At 47.4% G+C, this 19588-nt stretch overlaps 1 protein-coding gene across 4 annotated transcripts in view; it reads left to right on the plus strand.

Annotated features, from left to right (window-relative positions):
- Positions 1-19588, plus strand: part of arhgef10 (Rho guanine nucleotide exchange factor (GEF) 10) — a 361849-nt gene that overhangs the window by 239202 nt on the left and 103059 nt on the right. For 3 of the 4 annotated variants that reach the window (XM_085996438.1, XM_085996437.1, XM_085996440.1), the window contains 4 exons: positions 15162-15277; positions 16832-16959; positions 17425-17499; positions 18540-18640. In XM_085996438.1, the coding sequence (XP_085852564.1) occupies positions 15162-15277; positions 16832-16959; positions 17425-17499; positions 18540-18640 (420 nt within the window). The remainder of the gene's footprint in view (positions 1-15161; positions 15278-16831; positions 16960-17424; positions 17500-18539; positions 18641-19588) is intronic. The other variant, XM_085996439.1, reaches the window with a different exon arrangement.

Genomic DNA, 19588 nt, shown 5'->3' on the forward strand with positions numbered 1-19588 from the left:
TCAGTGAAAAATGTTAAGACCCAAATCACGTCTCCTCCAACTTTTCTTTAATGAAAACCCGTTCGCTCAGCACTGAGTCTTTCTTCACAAATTGAAGCCATATGTCTTACTGATTCATGATGCAGAATCTTTCCTTTGGCGATTAAATGGGTTGGGTTGGGTAAGGTGGATTACCCTTGGTTTATGAAAGCAGCAGGTTTGATTGGCCAAATGGTCGTCTTTAGTTTTATGCCTTCTTTAAACCACTTTTTTAAGATTTTGAGCAGTACACAGTAAATGAAGGCAAAGGGGTAGAACAGGTCAGAACAGCGGTTATTTCTAATCTAATACAAAGATCAGTCAACGCAAGCATCATTCGACCAATGTTGTCAGACTAGCAATGCAACCTTGAGAAATCCCACATTTCCACATTTACTCAGTCAAATCTATTGAGCACAGTTTTCCGATCCAGGCAGCTTGTTGCTCCATGCTTTGGTTCTCTTTTAAATGCTTCGTATATAACTGGATTTTTTTTGTTGTTGAAGTATGTGCTTGACAGTTGGTCAGAAAGCAGAACTATGGGGAGGATTTTTTTAACTGGGCACGGAGTGGGTGAACCGTATCGACATCATTCGGATGAGCTGCCATGTGCCCAATGAGCGCTAGCAGGCAGCTCGCCACTCCGGGGGCAGGAATTCTGCCAGCTCTATGGGTGAGTCGAACTGGAAAGCAGTACACTGGGGGATTGCAGTCGGCCGCAGTATTTATATGGGGCCAGGAAGAGCATTCCTGCTGGAACCACAACGTTATTTCCACCCGCCCCCCCCCCCCCCCCCCCCCAAAAAAAAGTTCCAGGCCTTTTTTTGTGGTCCATGAACATGTCTGGCCATACTTGGTAGTATGAATACGCTATGCTACTGGGCTGCCTATTTTGTGTGTGCGTTTAGAGTCATAGGGCTGGAGTTTGTCAATGGGGACGTGATGGAGGCGGGACTCACACTTTTTGGGTTGTAGTTCCGCCTCCATCGACTTGTGGCCAACCCACGCTATTTTTCCTTGATTGACCTTGTTAAGCCTGCCCAGCGGGCTCAGCAGGCCAATTAAGGGACACCTGGTTACTGGTGACGTCAGTGATTGACATTTCATCTGTCAAGAGCTTTTGACAGATAAAAAATCAGCATTTGACAGCTCTGTGAAGCTGTCAAACACTGACAATCTGACTTCTAACTTGAGTCCTTCTACTCAGACTCCATTAGAGATCTCTCCTGACCAGAAAGCAGAAGGCTGCAGCTTTTGACATTTCAGTGGCCATTCTGCTTTCTGTGCCGGTGAACTGAGGGACTCCCGAGAACTGAAGGAAGGAAGCCTGCAGGAGAAAGTAAAGGTAAGTAAAGCTTATTAAAACACTCTACACTTACCTCACACACTTACCTCTGTCATGCGCCCATCACTCACCTGCACAACGGACATCTTGACCCCTCCAACCCCTTCAGACCGACGGTCCGCCTCGCTAACTTGGCGTGGTTCGGAGCCGTCGGGAAGCCCACACTTCAGGGCTAAAAATGGGATTAGGCAAAAAACTGCCTGTTAACTACCTGGTCAGGTACCCACCTCCTGGGACATTGGCTTGGGGGCGGGATGGGTTCGTGCCTCCCGATTCTGCAATTTTCCCACCGCTCCCGCCTCCAAACCCGCCTCCACGGGGCTTGGAAATTCGAGCCCATCGAGTCATAATGGCACAGAAGGAGGCCATTCGACCCATCGAGTCCATGCTGGCTCTCTGTAGAGCAATCCAGTCAGTCCCATTCCCCCGCTCTATCCCTGTAGCCCTGCAAGTTTATTTCCCTCAAGTGCCTATCCAGTCTCCCCTTGAAAACATTGAGTGTCTCCGCTTTCACCACTTCCGTCGGCAGAGAATTCCAGGTCATCATCACTCGCTGCGTAAAAAAGTTTTTCCTCACATCCTCCTGTATCTCTTGCCCAAAACCTTAAATCTGAGTCCCCTAGTCCTTGTACCATCAACCAGTGGGAACAGTCCTTCCCCGTCTAGCCTGTCCAAACCTGTCATAATCTTGTACACACCTATCAAATCATCCCTCAACCTCCTTTGCTCTAATGAAAACAAATCCAGCTTCTCCAACCAGTCCTTGTAGTTAAGATCCCCCATCCCCATTTTGCAAACAATTAACTTTATAATACAAAGATTTTTGGACTCTTGTGAATCGAATTAAAATCACTGCTTCCAAGTGGATGATCAGGAAATTGCTTTTGTATTGATCCATATATTCCATCAAGCCTAATTTAGCCCAACTCCCACCAAACAGTAATAGTGAATCTTGCGTAAACGGACACTTGCAAAAATCGGACACCCTGCAAAATACACTTATTGTGAGATCCAAATAACTTGCATGGTAAAATATACAAGCAGCCCTCTGAAACCACGGACACTCGCAAATTAGGAACTACAGACAGCCATCAATGCACCAAGCCCTTTTACAACTTAATACGCAGGACACAGCCCGTTTCAAAGCTGCTGTATCTGGAACTTTCACTGAGTCGGGATCACTGGCGCTTCCCCCTTACAGCTTGATTCTTTTCTGCCCCCAAATTCTCTGGCAACTGTGGCAAAAGATTTGTTGTGTCGCCAGTTCTCGCATGCATGTCGGCACGGCAGTCTGTCCCTGTGCAGGGAGAATAAACTCTGGGGCACCGCTGTACGTCCACTTCAGTTTTCATTCAGGTGCCGATTGCACTGGACTCCACTGTGTGGAGCTGGCCTCCGGCCCGGTGACGTTTCCCCCCAGCGCCACAGAGAGCTGGGACCGGCTGGTGTACCGGGAACACTCGAGGGTCAGCAAACTGGGAGAAGCTCAGGAGTTAGCAATTGGGGAGAAGCTCGGGAGTTGGTAATCGGGGGGGTAGATGAAGACTAGGGAATGGTGACGTGGGAAAGAGAGATGGGGAATGAGGATGTGGGGGAAGGGGGGGGCGAGATGGGGGTGCCTGGGATGGGGGTGGTGGGGGGAGGGTGGGGAGGGGTTGGTAAGAGATGGAGAGTGGGGGCTCCCGGTGGGGGGGAAAAATGGGGTATAGGGGTTTGGAGAGAGGGGGAGACTGGAGAATAGGGGAGGGGGGGAGAGATGGGGAATGGGGGCTAGTGATCAGGCATCACGGGATCAGATATAATTTGGTCAAACCAGGCAACCCTACTCGCCAGCCTCCTGAATCAAGGAAAGCACGTGCGAACAGCGAGAGGGGCCATCCTATCCTGCCCTGGCGCAGCGTCCATACACTCCTTCAGCCGCTGCTGGCAGCTGCTCTCCCCCTGACCCTGCCATTGTCTTCTTTCTCTCGGCTTCTGACGATGGATCCACTTCTTTGAGGAGCTCTGGCTATGGGGAGTGAAGGTGGATGACTGTCCCGGGTCTCTCAGTCACTGTATAGCGTGAGGGACAGGCCTGCGAGTCCCAGCTGTCGGTCAGTGTTCCTGCACACTCGCTGCTCAGCCGGAAAACCGCCGTTTCACTCCTACACAAAATGTGACCTCGTGTTTTCCTTCCCAAATGTTCTCAATCTGTTCCAAGACTTGCCTTTGGAAGCGTCAGTATACCGTCAAAACCTGTCCTGTGACTGCCCTAATGCTGCTCAGAGCTGAGAAACACAGTTCATTACAGAAGTTACATTCTGCTCCAAGTGAGAGTGGCTTGCCGTGAAACAGGAATTTAGACTGCAGAACTGTTAAGTGAATAGAGCTGAATGCTGGTGTGTGGGAGGGTGATTCTTAGCATTGTTCCAGCTGATTAGGTGCTGATCATAATCTCAGCTGGTTCTTCAAGATTGTTGGGAATATTTTTACAGTACATTTAATGACCATTTTGAAAATAAGGATCACCTGCAAAAATAGGACAGCTGATGCCAGTCCCTGAGGTGTCTGTAATTTACAAGGTTCACTGTATGTGATTTTCTTACCTTGAATCCTGACTGTAATGAGTATGCTGAGAATGTGTATGTCAATTCACACGTAATATTTGTGGACAGTGTTTTTTAAAACACCACAGGGATCACGAACTAAGAGACCATTGTTCTGCCTTTTCATTTGGAGACAATTACATCATTTATGATTGGTTTACTTGTTTGCCTTTCCGAAGCGCTGATAGGTGATTTAGCTGATGTTTGTTTTATTTGAAGGCAAAGAAATTGACTTGGACAGACATTGATTTGCCATTTCTTTCCTTTGCATTAATTTATTGTCTCTGATTCAAAGTGAATACATCCCTGTTAGTTCAAGTTCAGTGGGACCACTTTGCCAAAGAATAACTTTTATTAGTGCTCAGGCTAAATAAAAGAAAGCAAAGCTTTCAATAGTTTGGAATGTGCTCATTAAACTTGTTTTATTAGCACTTCCAAGAAAGGTTTGTTGGCGAGTGTTTTTAATTTCTTGTACGTGCTGGTGTCCTTGGATTTAGGAACTGCTATTAGATTGTACAGAAAGAATTTATATGGTGTTATACACTCTAGCTGTAAGTTACTGTAATTTGTTTTTAAGATGTAATTTTGTAATTACGGGACAAATGGAAGTGCAAAATTACTCTGATTATATAATTACAATCAAAAATTTTGAAGTGCGCGGAGGACTCGCAGGCTAAGATTTGTGTATGCTGGACCTGATAACTCGGGGGGAAATGTGCAGGACAATGTTTTACAGCATAAAGTATGCAAGAGAGGAAAGCGCAGAGATTACTGAGCAGAGTAGAAAGTTGAGATGGAGCGGGAGTGGAAGCCGCAGGTGTGAAAGGGATTGCCCATCAGACCATTTATTTTTAAATATTTGTTTTGGCTCTAAGTTTGGGGGGGGGGAAATTGGGTTGGCTTGCGCCTCTTGTTGGCGCTCCCGGAGGGGCACTAATGGAGTGAATATCCTCGCGCGCCCGGGCAAGGCGCCGCTAACGCCTCTCGCGAAATTCAGCGGAAGGTCAGCGGCGACGGTAGCCGGTAGAACCCTGCAGCTATGCGCCGCCTGCGATGATGTCATGGCCGAGCGACGCAACCTTAGCGCCCCGCAGCAGATATTCGGCTGCGCCCCACGAAGCTGCTGCGGGCGATGTCCGCGACAGTTTCACGGGTCGCAAACCGGGCCGACCTCCGCTCGCGAGGCGGTAATTAAAGGGGAAGCCCGGCTGCATCCCGCACCGCCATCTTATTGTTTTGGCTGACCTCCAGGTCGGCCCCTCGTGGCGGCCCTTGGCGTGGCCCGTGGCCGCCGTCGCGCAGCCAGGCACCACGCCACCCTGGTGGGCTAGTGGAGGCTGTCAAATGGCCTGTAGAGTGCGCAGCATCCCTCTCTAACAGAAGGGGAGGGTGATGAAATGAGTCAGCGCTACGCAGAGCAGCCGCGTCGTACTCCGGCGCTACCGCGCTTTGCACCACAAATACCGCCCCGTGAGGAAGTGGAGCACCCGAGATAGCGCTCCGCTTCCTTGCCGGGTCGGTAAGCCCAATTTAGCGGCCGGGGCGGTACTCCCACGTCAAGCGCTAAATGGCTGGCGCTAATTTGGTTACCGCCCCCAAACGGGGTGTAACCGAATTTCTCCCCCGTGGTGTCCATAGTAACAAACAGTATTTGAATCACCTTTTAATAAAGACATTTGGATGTAACATTCCTTTTTACAAATACAGTATGGAGAACGCTTGCATTATTAAATCTTGACTCTTGGTTTTTTATGGGACAAATGCCACTTCTTGAGATGGTATATTTAAACTATTTCAGAAGTCACCCAATTTATTTTAAAAGGAATTGTGCTTTTATTTAAAAAGGAATTTAGGCCTAGTGGAAAGTGATTCAAATCTGAAATACTTATTTCTGGATATATAGCGTACATTCAGTTTTTTTCTTGTTCTTTGTTTTAGTAAAAGTTTGCAAGGGGCACAGAAAAATTATTTTTGGGAGTGTCTATTGAATCTAAAAGGATTTCTCCCATTGGGTCTAGGAGCAGATCGACTGTGCTGTCATCAATGCCAGTTCGCAGATTCACTCTACGAGGAACTGTCGCCTGAATTTGTCAGAATTGTTTGCTTGAAGTTTTAATACACCAAATACCCTTCAGTACTCCACAGAGTGCATTTTTAGAAGAATTGTACCCAAAATAATAGTCAAAACAACTGTTGGGACAAGTAATTACTTCCCTTTTAAATCTACGTTTTAATCTCTTAATTTAACTCTGCGTACTGATTTTCCCTGTTAATGTGCAATTTTTAAATTACTTAACCAGTTTTTTTTAAATCTCAATTGTAAATTGAGTATTAAAAGCTGGAATTAATCGATTGTTGGAAGTTGTAGGGCCTTTTTGTGTTAAGTGTCCTCCAAATAAAATCGAAGCATAGCATAAAATAGTTCAGATTTACATATTATAATTAGTTTTTAGGTTGTATTTTTTAAATTCAAAAAGCAACAGATGTTTTGAAGTATTTTAGACATGCCAGTTAAGATTATAATCCTAATATCTTTGCTTGGTACAAAAAGTTCTCCTGGGCATTGAGGTTGGTGATTGCTCTGTTGGAAATGGCTTGGCAAATACTTGAGAGACAAGCCACAGCTTTTCACTGTTTCCACAACTGCTCAAAATCTCTAACAACACATTTTGTGTGCAGTCTGTTAAGGAAACCTTTGATAAAGCTGCTTTTTGGGATTCTGATTTGACCATGTTTGCTTGCGTCATGCGTAATAAATTGACTCTCCCTTTATTATAAGTATAACAACAGTTACTTTGTACACACTCGCAATTACCATGCAAGGCACATAATAGTTGATGAGGTTAAAACTTTAGGGCTAGATTTTCAGTTTAGGCAGTTTTGGGGCGCTAGCTTTAGCGCCCGCCCGAAGTTAGCGCCCGCCCCAAAGTAGCGCCCCGTTGCCGGGAATTCAGTGGCTTCGCCCTAAGAGGTTGGTGGAGCGCTAAAAGAGGCGTTCCACTACTCTCTTTAGGCGCTAAGCCGGCGGTCCAGAGGGATAGCGCCCAGGCGGGGCGCAGCACGGGTGCGGTCATTTTTGCACTGACAGCAGACCCCGTGGTGCCGACCAGCTCTTAAAGGGGGAAGGGACGAATTAGTCTGCTGCCACGCCCTGCACACTGCAGCCTTGCAAAGAGGCCTCAACACTACTGCTCAGCCCCAGGGAGTCATGGCAACGCCAGAGAAGGCCCGTCAGCGTGCCCTGCGCTTCTCAGAGGGTGATCTGGACATCATGCTCACAGCTCTGGAGGTGAGGCGCAAGATCTTGTTTCCAGACAGTGGGAGGAATCCAACCCACCACGACTACACCAAAGCCTGGAAGCAGATCGCCCAGAGGGTGACATTCACCGGCGAGGCCCCCAGGACCCACACACAATGCCGTAAGAAGTACAACGATCTGACCAGGATTGTGAGGGTGAGTAGCCTTTCCAGTCTCCTCCTCATTCTTGCATGTACACCTGACATGATGGGCAAAGGGACCTGAAAGTCCTTTTGGCCAGCCCTCAGCCAGCAGCATTGGGACAGTCATGAGCATCAAATGGCCATTCGGCACTCTACACTTTGGCCAAGCTATTCCACCATGGGAGGCAGTGCACACTACATCAGGGCTTCACTCTGTCCAAGCTATTCCACCATGGGAGGCAGTGCACACTACATCAGGGCTTCACTCTGTCCAAGCTATTCCACCATGGGAGGCAGTGCACACTACATCAGGGCTTCACTGCGCCCTTACAGCCCGTCCTTTCTCTTGCAGGCTAAAGTAGCGTTTAATCGCCAGGCCCGTGCCAGGGGTGGCCGCGCCAAGCTGCAGAAGCTCACTCGGCTGGAGGAGCGCGTGTGTGTGCTCATGGGAGCACGTGTGATTGTCCCCACAGCGTGCGGTGTATCCGACCCTCCACTGCCCGGCAATGGTAAGGACCTCGCCTTTTGGCCCTCTCGCGTCGCACTGGCCCATCCGAGCTACCTCCTTTGCCACTGTCCCACCAATGCGCTGAATCCCACCAGTCCTAACTCCCTCGCTGACGCCGTCTCCTCACTCTGAAGCTACTCTTGTGCATTCCTGCTTTCAGCTGGTGACGACCAGGACCCTGAGGCTGCCAGTGACAGCACCTCCAACCAGGAGGAGGAGGAGGAGGAGCAAGCCGGACCTTCGGGGGAACAGTCACGTCCCGCAGGAGAGGAGGAAATGCTCGACACCTCCTCACTGGACGAGTGCCTGGAGGAACTGTCGCAGGGCAATGCAGCTTCTGGGACCAGTGGCGTCCAGCCACCCAGCAGCCGTGCGCGTGGCCCGCGGCCTTCCCCCCAAAGGGGGGAAGGATCAGAGGGGAGTGCTGCTGCTCGGCACACTCGCCGTCACCAACGCGGCAAGGGTCCCCTAGTTCGGCCCCCTCCTCCCCAGCGGGAGAGTCGCGACTCCAGTCCGGACACCTTCACTTCGGAGGAGGTGCGGAAGCTCGATCAGATGGCCGACGACTCGGACCGGCGCCACACGGAGCTCATGAGCGTGGTGGGGCGCATGCCTGAGGCCATCGAGTCGCTGGCGACCAGTGTGCGCGAGTTCGGGGCAGCAACTGCCGCGACTGGCCGCATGCTAACTGATGCCGTCAAGACCCTGGCGGATGTGATGCGCGCGCACACCAGGACCAGAGGGCCACTCACTGCTGCCACACGCGCTGTCTCAGGCAGGCATCGCCAGGGCAGGCGCCGCGCTGGACCATCCCAGCAAGCCGGCCGTCGGCTGATTGCTGCGGATCCTGCAGTGCGGGCCCGGCCGAGTGCCACCGCGCCACAGCACCAGCCAGCGCATCCCAGACGCCAGCTGGCCCACATTGCACCATCCGTCGCCGCCATTCCCCCTCTGGGGCGTCAAGGGCAAGCGGCTGCAGCTGATGGTGGCCAGGCTCAGGCGCGCCACTCAGGAGACGGCCCCTCGAGGCCCAAACGCCGTGTAGGCCGCCCCCCAGCGGCATCTGGCGGAAGGGCATCTGAGCCTCAGGCGCCTTCCCCCAGCCTCGCAGCAGCCACTGGGCAGAGCTTGCGAAGGAGCAGCAGGCAGGGCAGGGGAGGCAAAATGCTGGCCAAGGTCTCGCCCTCGCGGGCCACTCAGTAGAGGGTGTGGCCAGCTTTCCTTTAATATGGCGGTGGCCATCTTTATTTTGCCCATGGTTGTGCTTTTGGAGGGCTTTTTTTTTGCGTTAGGCCGACGTTGAGGCCCGGTTTCAATAAAGGTGGAGTGGCTCCTCCCCAGTTTGTGGGAGTGAGTCGTTTGTTGGGCTTTTTGTGGGGCCCGTTTATTGTTTTTGGGGATTCATGTGGGAAGGGCTTTTCATTTTTGTTTAATAAAAAATTATCTTTATTCATGCAGTCTCCATGGTTGTTCTTCTTAGTGTTTGTTGGCTTCGCCGGCTGAGGGCTTGCGGAGCGGCTGCATTCATCTTCCCTCATGGCCCCTGGCCATTCCCTGACGGGGCTTAGAAGTACCGTGTAATAAGGTGGCGTCGTGCGGCCCTTGGCCCTGGTCGCTCCCTCCTGGGAACGTACTCCTGCTCCTCCTCCTCCTCCTCCTCATGCTCCTCCTGCTCCTCCTCCTGAGGTGCTGGTCCAACGTCAGGTGGCAGTGCCTGAGTCCTGCGGATAGCCAGGTTGTGTAGCATGCAGCAAACCACCACAAATTGGGAGACCCGGTCCGGCGAATACTGGAGAGCTCCTCCGGAGCGATCAAGGCAGCGGAACCGCTGCTTGAGGACCCCAATAGTTAGCTCGATGATGTTGCGGGTGGTTTGATGGCTCTCGTTGTAGGCCTCTTCAGCAGCGGTCCTGGGCGCGCGGAGCGGGGTCATGAGCCAGGTGCACAAAGGATAGCCTTTGTCCCCGAGTAGCCATCCTCTTGGGGGAGGCTGTGCCTGGAACATGTCATGCACAGTACTCTGCCGCAGGATAAAGGCATCGTGGCTGCTGCCTGGGAAGCTGGCATTGACTGCCATGATGCGCTGCTTGTGGTCACAGACCAGCTGCACATTCAGAGAATGGTAGCCCTTCCTGTTGCGATACTGCTCGCCATGCTCCAGAGGGGCCCGCAAAGCCACATGCGTACAGTCAATGGCGCCCTGCACCAAGGGGAATTCCCCGAGTCTGGAAAATCCCAATGCGCGCTGATGCTGGCTCTCCAGGGCCATGGGGAAGGAGATGAATTGGCTTCTCCTTCTGAACAGTGCTTCGGTCACCTGGCGGATGCAGCGATGCGCGCCGTACTGGGGGATGTTTGCTATGTCCCCAGCAGCGTATTGGAAGGAGCCGGTGGCATAGAAGTTCAATGCCACTGTCACCTTCACTTCCACCGACAGAGACGTCCTGCACCTGAGCTTTGGCCGCAGATCTCGGCGAAGCAGGTGGCAGATCTCTGCAATCACCCCCTTCCGGAATCGGAGCCTTTTAACACATCGCGCGGCACTCATGTTTAGGTAGGAGCGCTGCTGGCGGTATAGCCTGACTGGGTAAGGCCTACGTGGCCGACGCCTGTAGCCCCCTCTGCCTCTAGCCAGGGCTGCCCCTCTCACAATACGTCTGCGAGCCCTACGGACATGGAGCTGCAGCTCCGCGTTGGCACCCCATGCAACCCCCATCAAATCCTGGCAAACACTCTAATTTCCAAATGGCCACTTGCAGCGCTGTTGCCTGAGTCCAAAAATACCTGGCTCTTGCTGCTTGAAACCAGTTAGCTATCCTCCTTGTTGTGTCTCCAGAAATGCGTTGCACAAGACTGTTTTCTGAAATAATGGATGGCCTTTATACTGGAGAGGACGTTCCCTTTAATTAGCGCCCCCCGGGGCCCGCGCTGGTTGTGTTGCGTTCCTTTTTCCAAACGCTCCGGCCGCCCGCCGCACAATGGGGCGGTCCGACTGAAGTTTGCAATCGGGGCGGCCAAAGGGCGTTGCACGAGGATGTGACGTCATTTTCTGCGCGCGCATCCGGGCGGGCGCTAAACTTTGCGCCGGCGCTAACGGGCAACTTAATTTGGGGCGGGGCGCAAACTGCGCTGCGCCCGGGCGCTACACGCATAGCGCCCGGAAATCACTTCTCTTAAGGCGCTAACTGCTGGCGCAAGCAACTGAAAATCTAGCCCTAATTGTATAAATTAAAGGGACAGAACCATCTATCATCTTTATTGCAGTGATTCGATTAGCACATGTATTTCTGTTGTGACATAACAAAGTCTTTGGTTACATGGCAGAACTGAGAACTAAAGCAATTTAACTTCTGTTAAAGTCTTGTCAGATATTAAAGGTTTCTGCCACTTTCAGTCATACACAACTTTCTTCAAGTGGACAAACTTTCATACAAAGGCTCACTTAATTCATTACTCTATTGGATTCCTTTTGGTTTAAGTGCAACTTTGTAATTAAACTTTCTTTAAAGCCGGAGGATTTTTCAAGGCAGCAGTTTGACTGAATTGTACAATTCTCCCATCATATTAACATGAACTTTTACATTCTAATTCAAAAATTGATCTCGTACGAGTGTAATATCTGGATGAGTGTGCATTCCTGTGAAATTGCCAAGCATTTACGGAAATGTTAATTTTTGTGCAATTCCGTTGTGTGTCACTGCTAAAACCACGCATTTTTTGACATTCAGATCTGAGTTTTGATTAATGTTTAAAGTCTTCATTCTACTTTGTGCAGGTTTCTCATTTTCTGACTCATTGCGACTTGCATCGTTTAAATGGTTATAACAGATCATGCTTACGAGCATCACTGGAAACTTCCACCATGATCATTGTCGTGGCCATTTCTTTTAATATATGCATCAATAAATTGTTGAAGGAAAATCTAGCTGCTTTTAATGAAGAGAGTATGAAGAATGCCGCGGGGTGATTTCATATCACCTCATGTACGCTGAATATAATGAAGAGACTATTGATCATGAGAGTTATCAGTTTCCTCAACATAAGCAGTTTTCATGTTATTGGAAAAACAGTTCTGTATTTTGATGGCTATGCAGTTATTCAGCAAGAAGTGGAAGATAAAACACAATCTAAACAATTGCAGCTGGGGGATAAACAACTCCACGAGATGAGCAGCGAAAAAAGCCCATAAATTAATTACAAGAGATATTGGTTTTGCTGATGAAGCTTGGAGCCCGTGATGCCTTCCAGCGAGCAAAAGTTGAATCGACACGAGATGAGGCTTGCAAGCTGTTCAAAAACGCTTCCTTACACCCTCCCCATCCCAGTAAGTAAGCCCAGATTACCAACGGGGAGGATTGTGGAATCAATACCCATTTAATACGCTTGGAGTGTAACTGATGCCAGGGCCGTAGTCCTGGTGACTTTCCCCTCTCATGCTGTGTCTTCTCTTCGGCAGTCCCTCGGAACCGAGGATGACTTGCTTCCACACTAAAAATGAGTTCTCAGGTGACTGATGAGTCCAATGCGGGACCTACGGTCTCTGTCACAGGTGGGGGCAGACGGTGGTTGAAGGGGCGGGTGGGTGGGGTGCTTGGGTTGACGTGCGCTGCTTGCGCTTGGCTTCCGCTTGCTCCCGGCAAAGAAACTCGAGGTGTTCGGCGCCTTCCCAGATGCTTCTCCTCCACTTTGTGCGGTCTTGGGCCAGGGATTCCCAGCGTGCCGGTGGGGGATGTTGCACTTTTTCAAGGAGGCTTTGAGGGTGTCCTTGAAGCGTTTCCTCTGCCCACCTGGGGCTCTCTTGCCATGTCTGACCTCTGAGTAGAGCGCTTGTTTCAGGAGTCTTGTATCAGGCATACAGACGATGTGGCCTGTCCATCGGAGCTGATCTAGCATGGTCAAAGCTTCGATGCTGGGGATGTTGGCCTGAGCGAGAACACTGACGTTGGTGCGCCTATCCTGCAAGATCCTTATGCTGTGTAAGAAGTGCCTCCTTCACATGGTGGTTGGTTGTTTTTTTTTTCCCCTGTGTTGTCAGTCCAGGATGTACGTGCACAGCTTCCTGCACCGATTGAATATATTTATGGTGGAGATAGACAGATTTTTGAACCATAAGGAAGTGAAGGGTTATGGGGAGTGGGCAGGGAAATGGAGCTGAGCCCAAGATCAGATCAGCCATGATCTCATTAAATGGCGGAGCAGGCTCGAAGAGCCAAATCCTGCTCCTATTTCTTAAGTTCTTATGAAAGAGAAGTCTTGGGCCGGGAATTTCCTCCTTGCTTCTCCCGCTCCACTACTGTAACTTTACCGGAAAACCCTGTTTACCCATTGTTATAAATCTCATCATTCATCAAGAAACTACTCGTGAAATAACGCTGGACGGCCAGCTAGTGGCGCTGTCCAAGGAGTATAAATACTCAGGCGTCAGCCCCAGCTTGCCCAGGGACATTTTGTAAGACAGGAACTAGTGAAGTACAACTAGACCTCCATGTTCTGAAACAAGTTGATTAAAGCCTTGCTTTATACTCAAACCAAGTGCGTCGTGAGTTTTATTACGTCACCCATGTAAGTAAACTCCAGTTGGGAGCTTGGCTTCTGTCTGTTGCTGCTGCAAGGGTGTCGGAAGCTCGGACTGGAGAGGGTAGCTTTCTGAGGAACAAACTTCTGTATCTTTTCACCTTCAAATCAGCCTGGCACGGGAGATTGGTTTAAAAAAAAAAAATGAAAGTGCTGTGGCTGACGGCTAAGAAGCAGGGATACACTTGCAAGTGACGGTGATTATGGTGACTAACCGGCTGTATCTTGATGGAGTCGAACCCCTTTTTGTTTGTGCAGGGGCATTGCATTGTGCCCAGGGGTCCAGATAGCCACAAGGATGCCATCAGTTTCCGGCTGTACTTTATGGAAAACCAGCAATCTAGAGAAATTGGGCATCCCTGTTGTGCCGCTATTGCTGGTCATCCGGAAAAGGAATGAAGATGTTAGCCCTGCTGAATAAAGCAGTAGTCGACTGTCTACATCCGTGCACAGGATGTTAACTGATAGGGTAATGTTCCCTGTGCTATCTTGGAAGGACTTGGAAGTTAAAGATTGCATGCCATCGCCACCTTGGCAGCCATTGACAGTGCTGCCTCTATTTGCAAGATCATCCGTAATTCTTCTTGCAGCAGATAGCATAGCTCTAGCTGCCTCCCTGCTAAGCCTGAGCATCCAAAGACAATGCTCTTCAGTCATTATAAAGTACCTGTGCTTGGGCCTGTAGGCGTAATGGGTGATATAGCACTGGGTCCAAACTGTGCCCGTTTGCTGACACTTGCCCGCCATGGCAACCCTTTCCTGGTTCTGCTTGTCGTACTCTACTAAATCAAATGATGGACGAGCACTGAAAGCAATCCTTATTATAATGAGCTTCATATCTGCACAAACAGTGAAACTGTAGCCGCGCTGCCAGTTTAGAAGCACTGCAGCAATTTCCTGACGAGCATACAGCAGTTGGTAATGGGGGTGAAATAGACGCCCAACCTTGCTGGTCAGTAACCATGAACTGCCACTGGCATTCTGCTTTACTCCAATAGCAATTTTCATGCTGATGTTTCTTGCTTTTCAAAGGAATAGTTTTATTGTTGTGAGGACACAACGTTTCCGGATTTAGCCAGTGGGTTTTCACCAACTTCAACAGCAATTTGCATCGCTTTCTATTATTGTGAGGTGTGACCGTATGCAGTACCTTGCTAGTCATTCCTCCAGAAAAAGAGCCCTCTCCTAAGGTAATAGGATGTCTGGAGTGACTGTGCCACTCAAATCCCAGGCTCAGGAGACTCTGAACACTTGCCTTGAGTCTGACTGTTGGTATTGACATTCAGGCATGGGAAGGATGGTGACCTGTAGTGAAATGAAAGGCAGGCAGCCAGAGAACTTAACCCTCTTGATATTATTTTTGTTAGGCAAGGGTATTCAGGGTTACGGAACCAAGGCGGGTAGAAAGAGTTAAGATACAGATCAGCCATGGTCTAATTGAATGGTGGAACAGACTCAAGGGGCTGAATGGCCTACTCCTGTCCACTTGAGCAATTCAATACAATAGGTGTCTATATGGCGACATTATTATTTTAGTCTTCTTTGCCAAAGATAGACAAGTTTAAGATGTTCAATTATTCTGATTTAAAATGACACAAATCACCCACTTGTACCTTGCTACATTTCAGCAGCAAAGTGTTACTTTATTCTATTAATCTGCTACTCATGTATTTCAATTTCATTTTTCCAGACAAGCTATATATGGGACCAGGCCAGTTGTATCAGGATTTACAAAATCTAATGCATGATTTAAGTGTGGTTGGCCAGATTACACAGCTGATTGGTACTTTAAAAGGAAATTATCAGGTACAGTAAAATCTTATATTATGTATAAAGCTATGTTTTTGCCAATAATTAAAAAACTTGCCATAGACATTTTCTCCAAGTGACATTGACCCATGAAAGTGACAGTATTAAAAGCCATTAAAGTCCTTCAAGAGATGCTCTGGGGGTAAAATTGACTTTCAGCAGTAGTGTAAAATGGGCAATATTGATTCAGCCGCCAGTTCTACATCTCTCCCAATTTTCATTTCTCTTGACTTCAATGAAATTGAAAACCAGGAAATGTACAACGGAGGACTGAATCGATATTGCCCATTTCACACTCGTCAAAAGTCAAAATTACCCCTATTGGGTGAAAACGTGTAGGAATCACGAAGTGGCAGATGTGTTAATCTAACTCTTCACGTCAGTGTTCAAGAGTGAAAATCTCGGATGCAGTCTTTTTGGCTCAGAATTCATCACACTCGTAGTTTGTATATTTAAACTTGACCTTTCTAAGATCTAGATCCCAAGAGTTAAGCAAATTAGGACTAGATGCACAGCATCCTAAAAGCCACCAGGATGTGAGCAAAGAATTAAATGGCCCTCTGGTTAATGTTCTTAGGAGCTGATAAGCACAGGAGTTCTACTGGAGGGCATCAGATGTTGTTCTGATAGGAGGGGAATGTGAATTCAGAATGATGGACCAGTTATTTTAATTTATGTACTGGGCTAAACAGCCAAGAAAATGATCATGGAGAAATAATAGAATCAGAGAATCATATAGCACAGAAGAAGGCCATTAAGCCCATTGTGCCAGCTCTTTGAAAGAGCGATCCAATTTGGCCCACTCCCCTGCCCTTTCCCCACAACCCTGCAAAGTTTTCCTGTTCGATTATTTATCCAATTCCCTTTTGAAAGTTACTATTGAATCGGCTCCCACCGCCCTTTCAGGCAGCGCGTTCCAGATCATCATAACTTGCTGTGTACAAAAACATTTTTTCCTTGTGTCGCTTCTGGTTCTTTTGCCAATTACTGTACCTTAATCATACAGCTTTACCGCGTTGGAAATGCCGCTTGTGGCTTTTCATGTCTCTTGGGGAATTAATCAGCTAGTGCACAGTTGCGAATATGGCAGATTGCACACGGTTTTTGAAAGGTGTGGGCTTGGTGAGCCCAACTGACTTTTATTCATCCCACATTTTCTTACATTCTTAAAGAACCTGATACTTTTTAACACCTGCTGCTGTAGAATTTATCTAGTAATGTTGTGAGCAGTTGACATCAAAATGAATAATATACAGTACTGTCTGGTGAACTTCAGTCTGTAAACAGCAATCACGTAACAGTTTAAATATTCAATATCTAATATTTGCATGTAGCGTCTTAAAGTGGTTTGTTAGGCTCATAAATCTAAAAGGAGGTGCAATGATCTGAAAAATGCAAGTATATTGTGTGCAATTGTACCTGAGTTGGTGCTTTACCGGTGCTGTTCTGCTAATTTCATATTAAATGTGCCTCTGAGTTTCTTGACACTTGGGAACTAAATCCTATTCCTGAAATACAAGTCTTTTGGTTTGTAATTCTTCTTTGTTGCAGAATTTAAATCCAACCGTGAGCCAGGACTGGACAGCAGGTCTTCAGAAACTTATATTTAAAAAAGAGGAGGAAATAAGAGCAGCTGATCGCTGCCGAATTCAACTGCAGCTGCCTGGAAAACCAGACAAGTTGGTATTGAGCATATTCTAACACCGAGCACGTAGGGATCCCAAAAGGCAGATTGGAGTTGCTTTACTTTTCAAATGTTTATCAATCTTTTGAGACTGCAACACCATTACTGAATAATAGTTTTTTATTTAAGTTTGGATTCATAAGTTAAATGCTTTTAACCTGTTCCACCCATTATTTTGATTCAGAGCTCCCTGTTGAATGTAGACATCTGTCTGAAATCGTATTCTTTTGAAGTTCAATTTTAAATTGGGTAAGGTTGTCTCAGACAAACTGCCAGGTATTGGCAGAGGCAGTCTCACAGGGTTAGATCGTGCCTGTATTATGGGTGCATGACACAGATTCCTTGTAACCATTTTATTTTTACTTTTGGAATGCCACCTAGTTCTTAAAATGCATTAAATATGATTTTTTTTTTAAATAAGCCAATATATGTGAAGTTTACTTTCTGTTTTAATTATAAGTGCGGAAGTCCAAGGACATGGATTTGGAGCTCTGGGGCACAAAAACTATGAAGGTTTAAATTCTTCAAGGACGATGTACGTTTTTTTTTACAACAATTCTTATTTCTGTTATGTTGCATGAGAATGAAAATGCTCCAGCGCCGACTGCAGAAATTGCAATGATGTTATCCACGGTATCATGAAGAGGTGCTGATCAAAGGATTAGTAATAATATTTAAAAGACTTGGAATGCATCATTAGTGATCTCATTTCGGGGTCTAATATATATTTAATAAATCTTCCCTTCAAACATTTGGCTTCTTTGATCAGTTACTGTATCACTGATGTCTTTTTAGAAACCCTTTAATGTGACCAGTTGAAGAAACCAAGTGTTTGGAAGCTAAACAGAAATAAATTATGCATGTTTGGCATAACGAGTACCACTGATACTATAAGGGGTAATACACTTTTGCTGGGAAGAAAAAGTTGGAAATGTATAGATGTCACGATATATGTTCCAAATCGCAGAAAAATATCAAAACCACGCCATGTGCACAAAAAGCAATACAGGAAACTTTGTGCTATCCGGCACCGACGGGACCGAGCTGCTGCCGTTCCCTCAAAACTGCCGTACACTCCAGAGCTAATGTTGAAACATACGGAGATTTTCATCTCCGTATGAATCAACAAACCTGTCAGCCTCTAAAAAGTCGGAAAGCGTCTCTAGCTGAAGCTGTTGCTTAGCTACAGACGTTGCAGAGCTTGACTGTTCAAAAAAAAAGCAAAGCAAAGAAACAAAAAGAATAAAAAATGGCTCCTGATTTTTGCCGGTGGCTCGAGCTTGCCGGACAGTTCGCCTCCGGATAACACACAGTTTCCTGTATTTAGCTCATTATTTTGAAGAGATATATCTTGTCATCGAGCACATCTTGCAAATGTGCCTAACCAATTGGACACCATATGTAAGTGATATCTAATGCATCTTTCAGTGCTAACAGATGCCAAAGCTGCTATTTTAAATTAAGGTACCACATTCCACCATTTTATTATTCAGTAACCTTTTCAACATTTTTTAAATGGAGTTGACTCCACTTTTTAAAAAATAGTTTTAAATGTCTAATTTTTTTTTTTTGCAGATCTGGAAGACCTTCATTCTTCACAGCAGTATTCAATACATTTACTCCAACAAACAAACTCTCCTGGATGAGTAGTTTACAGATGGCCAAATTGGCCCTTGGTAAGGTTTCACTGTTTGAAGTTGTACGTTGATAGCCAGATCAGTGTTTATTTTCTGCTAATATTTTGGATTCTACAGTTTATACCCAACTGCATCCCTTAAAGCACAAATATCTTCATACAAGGAATAACTGAAGCATAAGAAATAGGAGCAGGAGTAGGCCGTACGGCCCCTTGAGCCTGCTCCGCCACACAGTAAGATCATGGTTGATCTTCGACCTCTGCTCCACTTTCCCGCCCAATCCCCATATCCCTTGAGTCCAAAAATCTATCTATCTCGGCCTTTAATTACAGCTCTTTTGCTCTCTAGGTTAGGTAAGTCGATTAAATTCAGAACTGGGAGAGTATTAACTACTATAACTTTATTGAATTAATAACTTAAACTAAATTAACTAACTAAAACCAAAAAAATGAACTCAAACTAAAAATTAAAAGTAAAAATAATCGTTTGAATAAAAACTATAACTAATTATATAAATATAAAATAAGGTTGATAGAGATGGCAGTGCAGGTGGTGTGTCGTAACTGCAGCGTGTGGGAGTTGGTGGAGACCAGTGAGATCCCAAGCAACCACATCTGCGGTAAGTGCCTGCAGCTCGAGGAACTTCGGCTCAGACTTGTTGAGCTGGAGTCTGAGCTGCAGACATTGCGATGCATCAGGGAAGGGGAGAGGTACCTGGACACTTTGTTCCAGGAGGCAGTCACATCCCTTAGGTTAAGCAGTACTTTAGAGTTAGCCACTGGTCAGGGACAGGAGGGCGTGACTTCGATTCAGGAAGGCATGGGGACCCAGGATATAGTGATGGAGGAGCCTCAGCCCTTGACCTTGTATAACAGGTATATGAGGTACTTGCTGCCTGTATGGATGAGAACAAGAACTGCAGGGAGGATGGGCAAACTGACCACAGCACCATGTTACAGGAGGCCATTCAAGTGGGGGGAATAAAAA

Source organism: Somniosus microcephalus, chromosome 9, assembly GCF_052327205.1.
Source record: "Somniosus microcephalus isolate GS21.2 chromosome 9, FLI_Smic_1.0, whole genome shotgun sequence".
In the NCBI taxonomy this organism is placed as follows: Eukaryota; Metazoa; Chordata; class Chondrichthyes; order Squaliformes; family Somniosidae; genus Somniosus; species Somniosus microcephalus.